This window comes from Lipotes vexillifer, unplaced genomic scaffold (genome assembly GCF_000442215.2).
Source record: "Lipotes vexillifer unplaced genomic scaffold, Lipotes_vexillifer_v1.1 scaffold108, whole genome shotgun sequence".
Classification (NCBI taxonomy): domain Eukaryota; kingdom Metazoa; phylum Chordata; class Mammalia; order Artiodactyla; family Lipotidae; genus Lipotes; species Lipotes vexillifer.
In genome coordinates this window covers 445,909-464,013 of record NW_006781176.1, presented here as the reverse complement: position 1 = coordinate 464,013, position 18,105 = coordinate 445,909, and the positions used below count along the sequence as shown (strand labels likewise).

The window sequence follows — 18,105 nt, the reverse complement described above, 5'->3', positions numbered from 1 at the left end:
TGTGCTCTAGAGCCCATGAGCCACAACTACTGAGCCCACGTTCCGCATCTCCTGAAGCCCCTGCACTCTAGAGCCCATGCTCCACAAGAGAAGCCACCATAATGAGAGGCCCGCGCACCGCAACGAAGAGTAGCCCCTGCGCCGCAAGTAGAGAAAGCCCGCGTGCAGCAACGAAGACCCAACACAGCCAAAAATAATAAATAAATAAAAATAAATAAATTTAGAAGAAAAAGAAACTAAATCTCAGTCTGATTTCTAGTTTCCCCATTGAAAGCATCATTACTTGGGAAGATGCACTTTGATTTCCAATCGAGAAACTTAGAGAAATCTTTGAAACATACAGTGTTTGTTGAAACGTACAGTGTTGTCCAGAATAACCTCAGAACTGACAGGAAAACCTATGTTAGAGACATAGGTCAAGAGCCCAGAAGAGCTATTACTTAAGAAGCTTTTCCAAAGTTTAATATCAAAAGATATCACCCCTAAGTGTAATTAATCCTAGATTCTCAGTCTGTAAGTCTAAAGTCCCTTAATTCAGACATGGTTCACAGTGGTATTGCACTGTATAGAAACCATCTGTTTTCTATTCTGACTTTCTCATGGTCAGGAAAAATAGAATTTATAGAAATAGTTTATGGCCTTTATTCCTATTCCTGGAATTTAGGCCAAATCTAAACACTCTGAAAGCTGGGAAATTACTTCTTCACTCTTCCCTATGTTTTAACCCAGCCTTAGTTAAAAGGTCAAACGTCAGACCAAATCTCAATTAGCTATGGAATCTAAGATTAGGAACATGCTAGGAAATCTGGGTAATTTCCAGATCAGTGATTCTCAACCTTTGTTTCTCCCTCTACTGCTCACAACCCCATGTTACTCTCATCATCAAATACAGAAAATAGTACAACTTAATTAACAGGAGAGTTAATGAGTATTTGGGGGAAGCACAGGGAAGTGAGGTCCTGATACATTCTTTTCCAACAGAGGATGTCTATCAAAACTAGAGGAGATAGAGCTAAATACATGTATTTCTAACTTCTCGAGAAATCTTCTACTATACTTATCATTTAACTCCCCGCTCGGTTGTTTACAGTTCTGGTCAATGTTCTTTTGCTTATGCAAGTCCTTGAGTGATTTCATATCTATGGGACATGTCTGTACTTTGATCAGGTGTCTAGACAAAAGCATGCTTAGGGAAAGGTTACTTATTTACATGGTTTATTATACAACAGGTCTTTTTGGTTTTCACTATAAAAATAATAGCAAACTAAATTTTTATGTAAAAGACTGCTATCATAAATCTATAAACCACCTAATCCAGCCACCAGCCTAATCCTTTATAAAAATTCTCCCTGCTGCTATTCTTAGCCACATTCCTGTGGCTAGGGGCAGGCATAATTATCTTCACTTTGCAGATGAGAAACCTGAGGCTCAGAGAATTAAGAGATTTGCCTGAGGTCACACAATTAATCAGGACAGCAGAGGCAGAACCCATAAAAAGATGCCTTTTAGTTTAGGGCATTCTATTAAAGTTACAAGCAGAAAGTGTTCCCCTATAGCTTTCAAGGTTTTCTAAATAGTAAAGGAAAAAAGAAAAGCACAACATTTTGCAGAGTAAAATTCTGTCTATGTTTTTGTCCTATGTTTTGACTCAAATTCTAACACTGGTATATTGTTTTGCAAATAGGGCCAAACCTGCTGGCTTGTTCCTAAGGTAACCTTGCAGTATTATATGTTATTTGCTTAAAAGGCACAAAACAAAATTCGAAAGTTAGAAAAATTCATTTAAGAAAGAAAATATTACCTTTGCTAAGCAATGTTCTAAAGAGGAGGATTTACTTTTCTACCATGTTCTTCACAGATTTTCAACATATTGAGACCTAAAAAATAAAGTGTAAACTAAAGTAGTGAGCTACATCGGCCAACTATGTACAATCCAATTGGAATGCAAAAAGCCCTACTCAAGCAGCAATTGTGTAGTGTCATGAGGCAACATGTGTTTTTATAAGCACTCATTAAAAGTTAGTCACAATTTGAGATCCTGTCCAACCAGTACGGTATGCCCCAAGTTAGTGATCTTAAGAGACAAACTACTGACCAACCATTGTTTAGCATGTATTAAACAAAAAAGAACAATGATATTCATTTCCTTCTAATAGCATATTTTAGGAATTTATGGATTTAACTCTTCCAAGCATAATAATTGGCAATGTCCACAAACCAAATGATTTTATCTTTTAAAATAAATCAGCATTGTATGTCATTTACTTGGGTACAGGTATACAAGGACAACTGCCATACTGAAGCTAGTTAATTTCTTCAAAGATAGTTGCCTTTTTCTGGTCACATTAATATATCATAAGAATAGCCTGTATATGATGACAATTGATTGAGGAGTCAAGTCACAAAAAATTAGGTTTGTGCCATGATTCGTTTAGTCTAGAGCGCAGTATTCACATGTGACTTACCTAACTTCAGTTGAGAGCATTTTCTCATTCTTAAAAAAGAAAGATATTTTTGATGACAAGAATATAAAAAAACTAAGGGATAAAATTAAGGTGTGTTCTGAAGTGAAGGATGCAAATCACCTGTAACAAAACACTACTACATTTTATTTCCATAGTTTTTTTAAAATCTGAAGCTGTCCTATAGTTGTTATTTTATTCTCACATCAGCCCTGTGTGGAAGGAAGAAAGTAGTATTGTTATTTATTGTTATTCTAATTTGTAGAGAATTGATATAACTTACCCATGGTTACAGAGAGTGACTCAGTAGCCATACAGGAAGGAATCTGAAAAGTCTACTCCTGCTTCGCCCTGACTCCAAGTTTAGGACTCCTTCCAACAGTCAAATTATAAAATGTATCACAGGTTAGAAGTAAGTACACCATGTACCATGACCATCTCTGCTGTCTACAGGAACAATTCGAAAAAAGTACAAGCTAGTGTGTACTCAGTACTATGCTAGGCATCGCAAGGATTCAGAAAATTTACAATACACAGTTCTTTCCTCACAGTGCTTCACATCTAGTTGAGACAAAAGTAATGGGCATGAAGGAAATCTGAATAGTAAGCAATAGTATTGTTAAGAGTTAAAATAGTGTTTAAAACAATAGATTAACTGTTAGGTTCTTCAAACTGGGCTTTTGGAAGGATTTGGATTGAGGGGTGGGGGAGTCACCGGAGATTCAAGGCTGACTGGTAGCCTTGCAGATTTAAAAACTCTATTGTTTCATTCAGTCCCAACCCAGTGGGACAAAGAGAGGGAGTTATCTATCTCTACTACTCAATGACAAATTTGCAAAGGTGTCACAGAATGGGGAAGACATCTTATGTTTTCAAAGACCATTATAAATCTTGTAAAATAAGTCCTCAAAAGGTTGCAGATCAAAGCCTAACGTGACACACGGGTTTAATTTAAAACAGCAGCAATTCATCTTCTTTCATACCTTCTTTGTACTTCTACCAGTCAAGTGTTAAAACCAGAAGTGGGATTTATCCACAAGTAGAAGCAGGAGAGACTATGTACAGATGGTCACACAGCCCATATTTTTCGGCCTTTCCTGAAGGTGTCAATAAAATTTCTAGTTTGCTCACTATTACTTCTTGTACACTGGTCTTAACTCCCCAGCTATACTACAACACCATGAAGGCCAGAACAAGGTCTTATTTTCATCTCCTTATTGCTTAGCACAGACACTAAATAATGGGCTCTTAGACTTTAAAACTTTAATGATGGGGACTTCCTGGTGGTGCAGTGGTTAAGAATCCACCTGCCAATGCAGGAGACACGAGTTCGAGTCCTTCTCTTTTTTCGGCCTTTCCTGAAGGTGTCAATAAAATTTCTAGTTTGCTCACTATTACTTCTTGTACACTGGTCTTAACTCCCCAGCTATACTACAACACCATGAAGGCCAGAACAAGGTCTTATTTTCATCTCCTTATTGCTTAGCACAGACACTAAATAATGGGCTCTTAGACTTTAAAACTTTAATGATGGGGACTTCCTGGTGGTGCAGTGGTTAAGAATCCACCTGCCAATGCAGGAGACACGAGTTCGAGTCCTTCTCTGGGAAGATCCCGCATGCCGCGGAGCAACTAAGCCCGTGCGCCACAACTACTGAGCCTGCGCTCTAGGGCCCGCCAACCACAGCTACTGAGCCGACGTGCCACAACTACTTAAGCCCGTGCGCCTAGAGCCTGTGCTCCGCAACAATAGAAGCCAACGCAATGAGATGCCCACGCACTGCAACAAAGATTAGCCCCTGCTTGCTGCAACCAGAGAAAGCTTGCGCGCAGCAATGAAGACCCAACACAGCCATAAATAAATAAATTTATATTAAATAATAATAATAATTGTAGGAAATGATTTTTTTTAAAAAAAGAAGAAGCCTTAGTAAAATTTGACTGCTTTTTCTTACTGGGTAGCAAAAAGTAGGCATTAATAAAGGTGTCTCTAGAGAATCCCTAAGATGAGCGTTAACTACCAAGATAAACCAGGTTTTTAATTTAAATATACCAGGGAACAGCCGACGAAATCATCATATGAGGGTCAAAGAACCATCCATGGTTCAATAATAAGGAGTTTAAATTAGAGCAACAGCATCACATATGTAAAAGTAACCATAATATTCTTTTATATGGATGATAAATGACAACTTATCCCATATGACTGTTCTAACTTTATTAAAAATTAGATCTAGCAGTATGTCCTACAAGCATTAACGTTTACAGGAAACATGATATCATACTACTATAATGTCTTGTGATAAGGGCTAATGATGGTATATAGAACATTCACAAATACAAGGTGATGTCACCTTGATGTCAAGTATATTATTCAATTTGATGACTTCAGGGACGTGAGTAATTTCAAAACAAACAAGTCAGCCACCTGGTAAGACAGGGCTGAGCATTTAATAATACATAAATCTTTACAGAGCAACAAAGCATTTAAAATAATCCCTAGTTTAGCTTGGTATTTCATATGCGTGTTGTAAACGGCCTTCAAAACCAGGTGCAATTAATATAAAGCTACAACAGAATTCTAATGCTGATGGGCCATCACTGAAAATTATTATACATGTATAGTTCTATCACCTACAAGAAGAAATACTTCTTTGTTAATAACATATAACTCTGCCATAGCAAAAACAAAGAAAAAAGAAAATGTGTCATACAACTCCCTTCTGTAAGGACAATTTGAATAATTACATTAACTTTAGAATATAAATCTAACTATTCCAATTAGAAATGAACTTGATAAAATATCTAAGAAAATATGCACCATAAAGTTCTAAAAATGTAATTCAACCTCATAAGTAGATAAATTGGAAGACATTTAGGACTGCGGTTGAAATAACTCCAAAGCTAAAGGAAAGTTCAAATTTACTCTTGATAGTTTTAGAAGTCAAAAATCCTACAAGAACCAAATCAACCACTTGGAAAATCAAATCACACCAATTTCTTTCATCCCAAAGAAGGACTATATCAAGTCGTGTTGTACATTTAAGCAGTTAAGATGATCCATCAGGATGCTTGCCTACATCCACTAATACTATTTCTGTAAAGAAAGGCTGGTCATCCAGGCACCTATAACTCTCTCTCCTTTGACTCCAAAAGCTGTGACTTTAAGGTTATTTAAAAATACTTCATATTCATCAAGATAATGGTTATTAGAGGAGAGAGTGGTGGTGAATAGGAGAGGTCAGTGACATTCTCGTGATCTGAGTTGACTGGGTTCAGTTTGTGAAACTTCATTGAACTCTATTATGATTTTTGCACTTTCTATATGTTGTATGTTATACTTCAACAAAGGTTTAATAAATGAAAATGCTCCGTATTTACCTTTTTTCACTTTTTAGAGTAGTTACTAGTCTGAGATTGCTGAATGATGGATTCATACCATACTCATCTTTTGCAAATGCTTGCTACATAACAATAAGACAGATGTTATGTCAATAAAGACAGATGAATTAACAAAGACCAACAATCAATTGTACAATGTCAATAAGAACTACTTGATTTGCATTCCTTCATTCCAGAGCACTGAACTGCTGCTACATATTACGTAGTACACCATGAGTAGTTAAAAAAAAATGCTTGAGCCCCTCCTGCCAGAGGTAGATGTCATTTGTGTATGTATAAGAGAAAGAGAAAGAAGCCAAGACATATATACTAATAACTAATAAGACATGCACTATATGTGTGGTGAGAGCAATAAATGCCACAGGGAAGAAGTGAGAAATTCCAGTGGGATTAACCAGGAAGGGCATTACTGAGGGCGTGGCATGAGCATGATGAACGTCTTAGTAAGATGAAGGAATGGACCAGCATTTACAGAATACTTAACACTGCATGCCAGGTACCATGTAAGCAGTTTCATAAACCTTACTTAACTTTCACACTATACCTAAACCCACTAAGATCTTGACTAGTTAAGAAATTTATCCAAGATCACAGAGCCAGTACATACTAGAGAATTTGACCTAAATCTTTTCACTCCAAGATCAATGTCTTTCTACCACACCATGCTGCCACTGTCTTGAATAAGAGCTTGATATCTGTGGCCAAAAATCCAAATCTGAAATCTGACAAAAACTGACAAAAAAAATTTTTCCTACCCAATGCATGCACTTCAAAATATTTTTATTCTTCAAAGTAACCGGATCAAAACCAAAACAAAACAGACCACATCTATGTATAGGAATGATGGCCTAAATTGACAGTTTTGGAATTCTAATTCACAGCTTGAGATCAATCTATTCGACTATCCTTCGTAAAAAGGTCTCAGTCAACCATAGTCTTCTAACAAAAATCCGATTACCAAAATGATGAGAAGGTTATGAAAATTAAGATAACTTAACAGTTGACAGTCTTGCTGACAAACTGAAACACAGAATGTGAGAAAAGGCCAAGAATCAAGGGTAATTCTTACATTTGGTTTGAGGAACTGGGTAAATAATGGAGCTGTTTACAGAGTTGGGAAGCACAGGAGGAGGAAAAGGTTTGAAAGAGAAAAATTAAGAGTTCTTTCTTTGCCGTGTTAAGCTTAAGAAACCTTTTTGATATTAAAGAATAGAGGTCAAGTAGGTAGTTAAATATACAACTTGGCAGCTTAGGAGAGAGGTTGGCCTGGAGTTCCAGATTTGGAAGGTATCAGCATAAAGATGGTATTTAAAGTCATGGACTGAGCTGAATGAAAAAAAGTATTTTAAGACAGTGCTGGAGAGGCAAATGCTGCTGATCAACTGAGTGAGATGAGTACTGAGCATTAACAAAGATTTGGCAACACAGAGATCGATGACCTTGACAAGGTTTTAGTGGAATGGTATGTACAAAAATTATTTAAATAGGGATAGAACAAAATGGGAGGTAAAGAAATGGAAATCCAGGAGCTTTTCTATAAAGAAGAAAGGAATAGGGTGGGGCCAGAAAAGAACATGGGTTTTATCTAAGGAGGATTTTTTTTTAATTGAAATAACCCATCACAGATGGAAAGATTGATGATGCAACAGAACATGGACAATTGAGAAGTCTTAAGCCTTTAAGTCCTAAGGTAGGCAAGAAGAAATGAGCTCTAGGGGGCAAGGAAAGGGACCAGTCTTAGGCAGAGACAGGCACTTCATCCATTGTAACAGGAAGGAGAGTGTATGGGGTACAGATGCAGGTAGTTTGGTAGATATGATGGTGGATAGAAAGCTGGATCTAAGCAAGGTTAGGATTCTGTCAGGTAAGTACCACAGAAGGAAAGAAGGATAAGGGATTTGAAGTACATGCAAAAGAGCAGTTGTACTGATAGAACATGGTCTCCAAGCTAGATGAGGGAAAAAAGGACATGAATGAGGTGCAGTGAAAAGTGGAAAAGTTAATGTACATGAGCACCCAGTGGAGTTAAAAAAAATTATTTGAGGAATAAGGAAACCAGGTAAGCAGACAGTGGGTTTTTTTGTTGTTCTTTTTGTTTGTTTGCTTGCTTGTTTTAAGTTTATAAGAGGAGCAGTTACCAGCAATGAGGTTTAACATTTGACCATGGGAGTAGATTTCTGAGGTGGGGGGATCTAAAAGCAGTGAGATCAGATGTTTGATTATCCATGTGGCTGTAGCAATCACTAAGTCTAATGACAGGAAAACTGTGGAAAAGCAGTGAGCCAGGTACTAACGAGGAGGTAAGGATGGATCTGGAGGGGAAAATAGTCTGATGGCATGCATTTCAGAAGCGCTGGGGTTCTGAGCAAGGAAAAAATGGACTGAAGCAACAAATGGGAGAAAGGGTTCTAAATGAGGGGTTGAAGATGTGGGGTGAAAAAAACATCATTACTTAAAGACTACAGGGAAACAGAGTTCCCAGGAAGAGTCAGTTAGGGCAAGAAAGTGAACAAAATTTTATTTTCAACACTATGTCTCTGTTTGATGATAGTAAACTATCAGTTCCAGGGGGCAAATTGGAAGGGTTAGCGGAGGGGACATTGAAAAGTTCAAGGATTGTATCAAGTTAGGATCTACACAAAGCAAATGAGTATAAAATTTCCCAGCAAAAATGGCCAACTTGGGAATCCTGGACACTAAAAAAGCAACCAAAACAAATTAACAAACACCTTTTCTAAGCTTCATGAGAGCAGTTCAGTATCTTTCCAATAAATTCCCTTTTTGCTTAAGTTAGCAACTAAAGAATCCTAATGATAATTACCTTCATGTAGAGGGCCTTGCATACATAGACAAGTTCAGAAGAGGAATGTTTATTTAATTCATTCAGTATATTTAAGTGCTATTTGGCCTGGAGTGATAAGGAAAATCTCAGAAAGGAATCTTAGGCATGCTAGCTATCCGTTTATCCCCTTTCTCATTTCATTTCTTCCTTTCACAAAAGTCAATGGTGAGAAAAAGATCAATAACAATTAGGCTGGAGTGAGCTGGCAGCAGGGTTGCTCTGAGGACAAACACGATTCTCTGTACACCTGCCTGTGGACCTCACGATACCATTTGTGCTGGTGTGGAGAGTCCTATAGCTTAAAATAACAAATGCCGCAGCAGCCTGTAACTGTCATCCCTGAGGTTCTTTGTCCAACTGCCCCACTCCGTACTACACAGTGTTTCTCCAAACAGAAAATGACCCATTTGGGGAAGAGTTAATATACATTATGACTTTCTCTCTCTCAGGTGAACTAATTTACCCAGATGAAGAATTCTGAGAATACTTTATTTCTAACATGGTAGTATTTAACTTTATGTAGAAACAAGTGTTGACAATGTAATTATAAAATTTTATAATCCAACAGTGAGTATGGTAGTATTCCTTAACACATAGACCAAATCAAGACAAATTAATTTCAGTTGTCATTCATTGTACATAAAATGAAATGTCTACAACATATGGTTGATGTAGAAAAAAACAATTGTAGCAGGCATCAAAAATAAGAAACATGCAAAATCAATTTATTGGCTTCAAGTGGAAGTACCTTGGGAATGTAGGTATATGAAATATCCCAAAACATGGATGACATTATTTTGTGTAAAAGATTGGGAATACTATACTTCAAAACATTCAAAATAGTGAATATTCACTAGCACCATGACTTTTATTTAGTACAATACTCTTATGTATCATAATGCCCAGCACACCATAGATTAAATCACCTTGTCAATTGAAAAAGTATGTTGAATTTAATAAGAAGTCAATTGGGGGGAGGATACATTTAATTTCAATCCATGTAATAGACAGCCTTGGTGAAATATATCAAAGAGCACTTCCCAATCTGGAAAAAAGATCAAAGGGGGTCCCAGGTGATCTCCAGAGTGCCAAAGATGGTTACCTTGAAATTACAGTGGAATCTATTTCTGCCCAGCTGCAGATTTGTTTAATGGCTACTCACTCATTTAAACCTTAACTGTTGAAACCCACTGATTAAGAAATAACACTTATTCCCATGACTGGCACTTTATAACTCATACCAAAATTACTCACATCAGACATAACCTAAACCAATCTGAGACCATTTCCAAAATTACAACATCTTTGGGCTAGAGGAGATAGGACAAAGATCCCATGACTTGATTCCAAGGTACCTGAACAAAATGAGCCTTATCAATAGTATCTTTTCCATAGCAAGGTTTTATTCATTCATCTTACAGTGTCAGGCATCATGGCCAACTAAATTATTATGACTCTATCCTGGAGTCAATCTAGGAAAAATAAGATCCAGGCTCAGTAATCTTATGAACAAGATCACTTTGTTTTTGTTTTTTGTTTGTTTTTTATTTTTTGCCACACCACATGGCTCGTCTTAGTTCCCTAACCAGGGATCGAACCCACGCCCTCAGCGGTGAAAGCACAGAGTCCTAACCACTGGACCACCAAGGAGTTCCCAAGATCCACTTTGTAACAACCATCTGTATTCCTCTTACAGAGAGACAATATTTAACTTAAGGGTCATGACTGGAGTTTGTAGATAAAAGCTTAAAAAATGGGAAAATATTAGAAGACAACTATTAGAATTAATTTGACTTATGGTTAGCTAACATATTCAATATGACAGAATGTCAACCTGTCATTTGTTTTCTTTCTGGAGAAGTTAAAAAAATAGTTTTCTTTTTAAAACATACTGATAATAGGTAGTATTTCTACAACTTCCCCAAACAAAAAGCAAACAACAAAAACAGAACTTCATGACATCTGAGTCGTTAATCAGTCATTCTGCTGTCATATCTGTTTATAATCAAGGTAAAATTTATATCAGTGCCATGCACAGACCTTAAATGCTCAATTCAATGAGTTTCAATAAATGCTTGTGATCTTCACGTTTCCGTCACTCCAGAAAGTTGTCCTGAACTCCTTCCAGTCAATTCCCCCACCACCCAAGGCAACTACTGTTCAGATTTCTATAGATGTGAGAAACATCTGACTTCTTTCCTTCCACACAATATTTTTGAGATTTACCTACATGCTTGCATGTATCAGTAGCTTTTTTTTTTTAAATAGCAGAGTATTTCATTATATGACTGACAAAATCTGTTTATCTATTCTCTTGCTGAAGGATATTTGTGGGGGGGTTTGTTTTTGTTTTGTTTTGTTTTGTTTTTTTGGCTATTGTGAATAAAGGTGCTTGTAAACACAGAATCCTGTTCTGCTGTATAAATGTAATCATATCACCTTAAACTTAAGACGGCTTTCTGCCTAAACCAGGAGCTGAGGGTCTAGAAGGAATTAGCATCTGCTTTCACACAAAATGAGTGAGGAGCCCCACCCCTGCTACAGAGCCCTGGCTGATTAGATGGGACCTGCTCCAACCAGCCCATATCTGTGATATGTGACACTCCAGGAGGCCACACTTTATGAGAAGAGACTTTCCCCGGAACATTTCAAATAGGTAGTGTTTAGCGGTAGTGTCAATAAAGCTCATCTCTGTTCCAACCCTAATCTGGTGTCACATTGCTTCTATTATAGACAAAAACACAGTATTCAAAAACAACAACCAACACACAGACACAAAAAGGGACTTTTAATTTACCCGTTCTTTAAGGTCTCCCAGCACAGGCTACACCTAATCAATGGATAGCCAGCCACATGCTATTAATGTAACTTTGGGCACATCATTCACCTCTGAGTCCTAATTTCCCAAGATGCAAAATGGGATAAGTGTAGCACCTGTCTTAGGGTTATTTTTGAAGATCAAATTAGATAATACATATCAAGTATTCACAGATGCTAACACACTTAAGTACATAGCATTAGCTATTATTAACAAAACTTTATTTCCAAAACTATTTAGACAGTATAACCTCAGATTTTCCTTTTCCTTTTCCATTTCAAGGTAGTAACAAGAGTTTCCCAAAAAGAGTGTGTTCCCCCCAAAATTAATTCACATTCAACTGGTATTATGTAAACCAAAGTCCACAGCCAGGGAAGTTTTGGCTAAATAATTTTTTTTTAAACTGCAAAACATCTAAGTGTTTTATGCTAATGTACACTATGACCCCCTAAAAGTGAGATCTAGTATTGACCACGAAATTGACTTCTGCCCTAACAAAATCCTGTGATCCTGGTGCTCTAACACTTTCAGACATGCTAGTAAAAACAATGCTGACTACACATATGAAACAAACAGCATCCTTAAGAAGATAATATATGCTCTTCCCATTTCATTTAGTTAAATGCTATCCATCCTTCAGACCTCAGGGAAGCCTTCTTAAACCCTCCAAACTTAATCAAGACTTCCTGCTAGATACTCTCAAGGTTCCCTTAGACTTTTCCTTCCTAGCTCTTACTGCCATTTGTATTAACATACTCAAAAAGATTATTTGATTAATGCCTGTCACCTTGCCCACCAAACTATAAGCTTCAATTAAAGGCATGGCTGTATACCTTATACCCCTAGTATCTACCACAATGTCTGGTACCAAATAACTGACATGGAACAAATATGTGAATACAAGAATTCACTGCAACTTTATTTGTCATAGTGAAAAATTGAAAACAATTCAAATGTTTATTAATAGGAAAGTAATTAAATAAGCTACTCTACATATATATTATAGAATATTATACACCCATTAAAAAGAATGAGCTTAATCTCTATGTTCTGACATACTCATTTTTCTAAATGAGAAAGGAGAAATGCATTTTATTTCATATGTACTATATTGTGCTTAGATGTCTAAAAACATACACATCTAACTCTTAACGGTGACTACATCTGAAGAGGAACAGGCCTGGAAAAAGGTACTTTCACTTTTACACTTTATACATTTCTCTGTTGTTTCAATATTCTTCAACAAACATGTATTTCTTTTCTAACTAATTTTTTAAGCTTTGAGCAACTGCAAGTCTACGTAAATTGTCATATGCTTTATGCTTCCACAAAGCAAAAAAAAACAACAGACCTGGGGCTAAAATGTGGCTCTTTTTTCTTGGTCCAGTGTTCCTTCCACTACACATTACTGCCTTTCCAATAAGGGACACAAGCCTGATATTGATACAATCAGTATTTTAGTACCAAATGACTAGAAGAGATTTAAACCTACTCCCATCTCCACCTCACCTCTGCAAGTCATGAGTGGGCACTGCAGGCCAATGGCCATAGAGGCTTCTTTTAATAACCCCAGTGACGCGGAGGTTACAAAATTCTAGTGCATGCTCCTCACTATTAAGACAATTCCCTTATATTGAGCTGAAACCTATCTCTTTTACTTTGACCCGTTGGTTCAAGTTTGGCCATTTGGAATGCGAAGCTTCTCTCCTCTTCTGGAATATATTCAAGTATATGAAGACAGTTATCACCTGTGTCTTTTTGGGAGCGGGTGCTTTCCTTAGATAAACTTTCCAATAAAACAGATGTCATTATCCAACTTCTAATTTCAGTCCTGACAAATTGCTTGGCAGACGAGGAGATGGAGAACCATCATGCAAGACTATCCCAAAATAATGAGGTACAAGTAGTTAATTGTTACTACAATCCTTCAAGGAGATTACAGAGAATCATGCACATCTTACCACTCCTTTATTAGATGTTGCTGAATCAAACATGTTTCTGGTATAAAGCACAGGAATGAAGACAGGGTCAGATGCTTCTGACAAAATCTTGGCTTTAGACAGCTACACATAGCTGGTTCAAAAATTTGCCATGAATGCAGCCAATTATTAGTCCTCCATCAGACAGATGAACAATCAACCTAATGATCTTCCTCAGTAAAATATTTCTTGCTGTTTTTGTTAGAACCCCCAATAACAAAGCACCTGGTGGTTCTACCAATGGACGAATGAGACTTCCTCACTATTTAAAAGAGACAAAGGAATTAATGATAAAAGTGATAAACAAAATGAAACTTAGGGACTGAACTTGAGACTCATGAAAACATTTCAGACCATAAGGACATGGTTGTTAGATAACACCAGAAAATGCACGATGAAGGACGAAGTACTAGAACAAGGAGTACAAGTTCAAGAAGTCCTGTACTTAAAGGACAACAAGCACAGTAAGCGACACTGTAGCTAAATACTTATTAAAACTGCTTTTTATCACCTGATGAAAAACAATCAGCAGTAAATGCTTGTGAAAAAACGTAGAGTAAGAATACAGGGCAAATAAAAAGAAACGAAATTGAGCTATTTGTAATGAGGTGGATAGATCTAGAGTCTGTCATACGGAGTGAAGTAAGTCAGAAAGAGAAGGACAAATACCGTATGCTAACACATATATATGGAATTTAAGAAAAAAAAAATGTTATGAAGAACCTAGGGGTAAAACAGGAATAAAGACAGAGACCTACTGGAGAACAGACTTGAGGATATGGGGAGGGGGAAGGGTGAGGTGTGTTAGGGCGAGAGAGAGACATGGACATATATATACTAACAAACGTAAGGTAGATAGCCAGTGGGAAGCAGCCGCATGGCACAGGGAAACCTGCTCGGTTCTTTGTGGCTGTCTGGAGGGGTGGGATAGGGAGGGTGGGAGGGAGGGAGACAAAGAGGGAAGAGATATGGGAACATATATATATGTATAACTGACTCACTCTGTTATAAAGCAGAAACTAACACACCATTGTAAAGCAATTATACCCCAATAAAGATGTTAAAAAAAAAAAAAAAAAGAATACAGGGCAAGATGGACATCTATTTGGAATAGCACAGCTTTTTTACACTGGTTTACCTATTGATGACAGGCACAAACTTGGGAAAGTCTTCCCAAACGTTGCTCCAGGTTTTCCTTCTGATCTGAACCTAATTAAGGGAAAGGAGAGGTCCTCTGAGCACCCAACTGAAAATATCCCTCCTTATTCTGCTTTACTCAACTGTGCTTCCCTTCATCATAATTTATAATTATATATCTCTGTGCTTATTGTCCCATGACCCAGAAAACCATAAGTTCCTTGAAGGCAGAGTCAACTCTTGAACACTGTATACACATGCACATGGGACCCTGTACATGAAAGATGCTCATTATATATCTGTATAGTGAAGACAGAAAGAGGAAAGAAAAAGGAAGTCACTGGTTACCATGAACTGTCACTTTGGGACTTCCCTGGTGATGCAGTGGTTAAGAATCCGCCCGCCAATGCAGGGGACACGGGTTCGATCGTCAGTCCTGGAAGATCCCACATGCCGCGGAGCAACTAAACCCATGTGCCACAACTACTGAGCCTGCGCTCTAGAGCCCGCAAGCCACAACTACTGAGCCCACGCGCCTACAGCCCGTGCTCCGCAATGAGAAGCCCACGCACCGCAACGAAGCGTAGCCCGGCTCGCTGCAACTAGAGAAAGCCCGCACTTAGCAACAAAGAACCAACGCAGCCAAAAAAAAAAAGTTACTTTTCTTGCCGTAGCCAATGTTGGGAAATTTATCACTTGTTGGACACTAATGATCCAGATCATTTATATACATCATTTAACCTCTCAACGATACAGGTGTTTTTCTCATTTGAGACCAAAGTAAGACTCAGAGAAATTAAATATTTAATAACTTGCTTAAGCCACACACCTAGCAAATTTGAGCTCCAGTTTACGTTAACGTCAGGTTTATGTGATGTGATGGGGGCTGCCCCCAAGCTGCTCTTGTCTTCAATTATCTCCCCTCCATACAGCTAAGTGAGGAGGGAGAAATACCTAACAGCAAATTAGTAGCTGTATACAACCCAAGACCTCTGGCTATCTACACAGTCTGAATTTCCTTCCAGCTTAAAGAAATCTGCTAAAGAAATATAAACAGCAAAACAAGCAGTTTTGCATTCATCAAATAATTTGATTCTCAAAACAATCTTACAAACGAGAGAGAAATTCCAATTATGTTGGTGTGGACACTGGGGCTAAGAGGGCTTAAGAGCTTTCACATTCTCCCTACAAACCTATAGGCCTGGGATTTTCCAAAAAGAAAGTGACTGCATAAACCTGGTGCAACATTTGAAAAAGACACTAGCGTCATAATCCTCGTTTTCCTACTGCAAATATGTAATCCACATGGGAGCGTTCAACGACTCAATTTTCCCTTTGCATTTTAGGTTTGATGAGGGTCCCGTTCATTCAGTACAATTAGTCAAATGTTGACCGCCAAATATATTTACAAGGAGACAACACATCCAGGTCAAAGAAAAGGCTACACTGCAGCCAAAACTAACTCCGGGCTGCGGTCCACATTTGCCCTGGCCAACTGCTCTCACTTCCACTGAACCATTCCTCCCCCTGGAGTCAGATTTAGTGCAATAGGCAGGTTCCTACCTTGGTCTGAACACTTTTATCAAACTTGTCATTTTTGAAGCTAAACGTATTCTGGTGCCTCTGAGGCCTGGAACGAGCCACGTTCCCTTTCTGGGAGCTCATCGCCGAAACCACAACCACCTCGAGCTGGGACAAGGAAGATGCACACAAGCCTAGGATACCAGGAACTATCTGCACGGAATTCACGCTTCTGTCTCTGACCCGGAAGGAACTTAATCAGCATTTCTGCCTCCGCCTCCGGCATCCCACGTGACTCCTCGAGGAGGTCAAAGGACACCTTTCGGCCCTTCAGCTCCAGCAAGGGTCTTTTACTCAGTCCAGTCTCTACCCCTCCCCATCCGCGAAGCCTCTTTCTCAAACCCGGCGAAAAATCCCACTTTCTTCGAAGTGAGAATTCCCCCATTGGTCCGAATGTGGCAGTCCGTCCAAGTGGAGGGGAGGGAAAACTTTGCTCCTATTGGCTCTTCTTTTCCGCAATCCCCGCCTCCTTCCGACTCAGCTCGGCCTCTCCGGGCGCCCTACTCCTCTGGGCGGCTTGTGATTGGTGGAAGTCGGGCTAAACTGGACTGCGTCCAACCCCCGGCCCGCTTGCAGGCTGGAGTCCGGGTCAGCCTTGGCACTTTCCTTCAGTCAGTGACCAACTCTTAGCTTAGTGGGCTCTCTGCTAGCCCTTGGCTTCCTTTCCAGCCTCCTTCCCGCCACGAGAGCGAACCCCGCTGCCGGCAGGCCGAAGGGGAGCAAAGAAAGGAGGATTAAAAAGAAAGACCTGGCTGGGTCTGGGTGGTGTCTGCAGTGCCAGAAAGGGAGGTGGCGGCGGCTGCGGCAGCTGCGACCACGGCCGCGCGGGACGTGAGGCCCAACAGCAGCCGACGGCGGCGGCGGAGGCGGCCGCTCCAGCGCCTGGCGCCGGGGCCGTTAGTCAGCAGAACGCGAACCCGTGTGGAGGAGCAGGGCCGGCGCGAGGCGAGACTCGGGAGCGCGAGCCGGCCCACTCGGGCTCCGCCGTCCTTGCTCGTCCCGGCGCCGGGGGCTGCCGCCCTCGTCCCCCCTCTTTGGCCGGGCCCGCCCGCAGGCCGGGAGAGTCGGGCGGCGGCAGCAGCGCGCGGATCGCGCCGTGTAGAGGACAGCGCGGCGGCAGAGGTTCTCTCCCGGCCCTTTCTGCCTGACGCCTTGGCTGCGGCCCTCAGGTGCAGGTGCGTGGGGCCGCGGGGGGCCGGGGCGCTGCGGCTGGGCTCGGGGAGGGGGCGCTAGGCCCGGAGCAGCAGCGCGGGAGGGACGAGCCCGGGCCGGGCGGGGGGAGGGGAGCGGGAGGCGTCTTTGTTGTTGGCGACTGGGATGCCTCTCGGCGCCGGCAAAGGCGGAGAAGCCACTCCCGATCGCGTCTGGGTTTTTGAGAAGATTCTCTGTTGGTTCGGTGAAGGGGAGAGGTAGGAAAGTCTTCGCAGTCGGTGAGGCTGCGGGAGTCTGGGGGCGGGAGAGGGACGGACAGACGGACTGGCAAAGGTCTTGGGTCCTCCTTTCAAAGAAGGGCCTCATTTCATTCCTTTGCTATTCTCCCTGTGGACGGAAAGATGGGTCCAGGTTCACATTTCGCTCCCTGGCTCATTGTGAGAGTCGCGACGCCTGAAGGCTGTCTCCTGGATGTCCTCGTGTGTGCCAGCCTAGACTTTAGCTCGAATCTGCACCGTGCTTGGTGATTTGTGTATTCTGGTCCGCCGCCGTAGGGTGGTTTTCTCTCGTTGGTTGAACTCTTTACTTGTTTTCGAACTCTAGGGTAGGCTCATCAGGAATTGTTTTTGAATTGAAAAATTAGAGTTTTTCTTTGGAATTTTTTTTAACCCTGAAACGAAAAGTTAGATTGTCGAGTTAGATTGTACTGTCGAGTTAGATTGTACTGTTGTG

General features: G+C 40.1%; 2 protein-coding genes across 2 annotated transcripts in view; one reads left to right on the top strand and one right to left on the bottom strand.

Moving 5' to 3' along the window:
- Positions 1 to 16,342, bottom strand: part of CUNH9orf85 (chromosome unknown C9orf85 homolog) — a 60,376-nt gene extending 44,034 nt beyond the window's left edge. Inside the window, exon 1 of the mRNA XM_007454495.1 lies at positions 16,204 to 16,342. Coding sequence (XP_007454557.1) covers positions 16,204 to 16,305 — 102 coding nt within the window. The 5' untranslated portion in view covers positions 16,306 to 16,342. The remainder of the gene's footprint in view (positions 1 to 16,203) is intronic.
- Positions 16,343 to 16,779: 437 nt separating this feature from the next.
- ABHD17B (abhydrolase domain containing 17B, depalmitoylase) overlaps positions 16,780 to 18,105 on the top strand; it is a 39,448-nt gene continuing 38,122 nt past the window's right edge. Inside the window, exon 1 of the mRNA XM_007454494.1 lies at positions 16,780 to 17,396. The gene's annotated coding sequence lies outside the window, so the exon portion shown is untranslated. The remainder of the gene's footprint in view (positions 17,397 to 18,105) is intronic.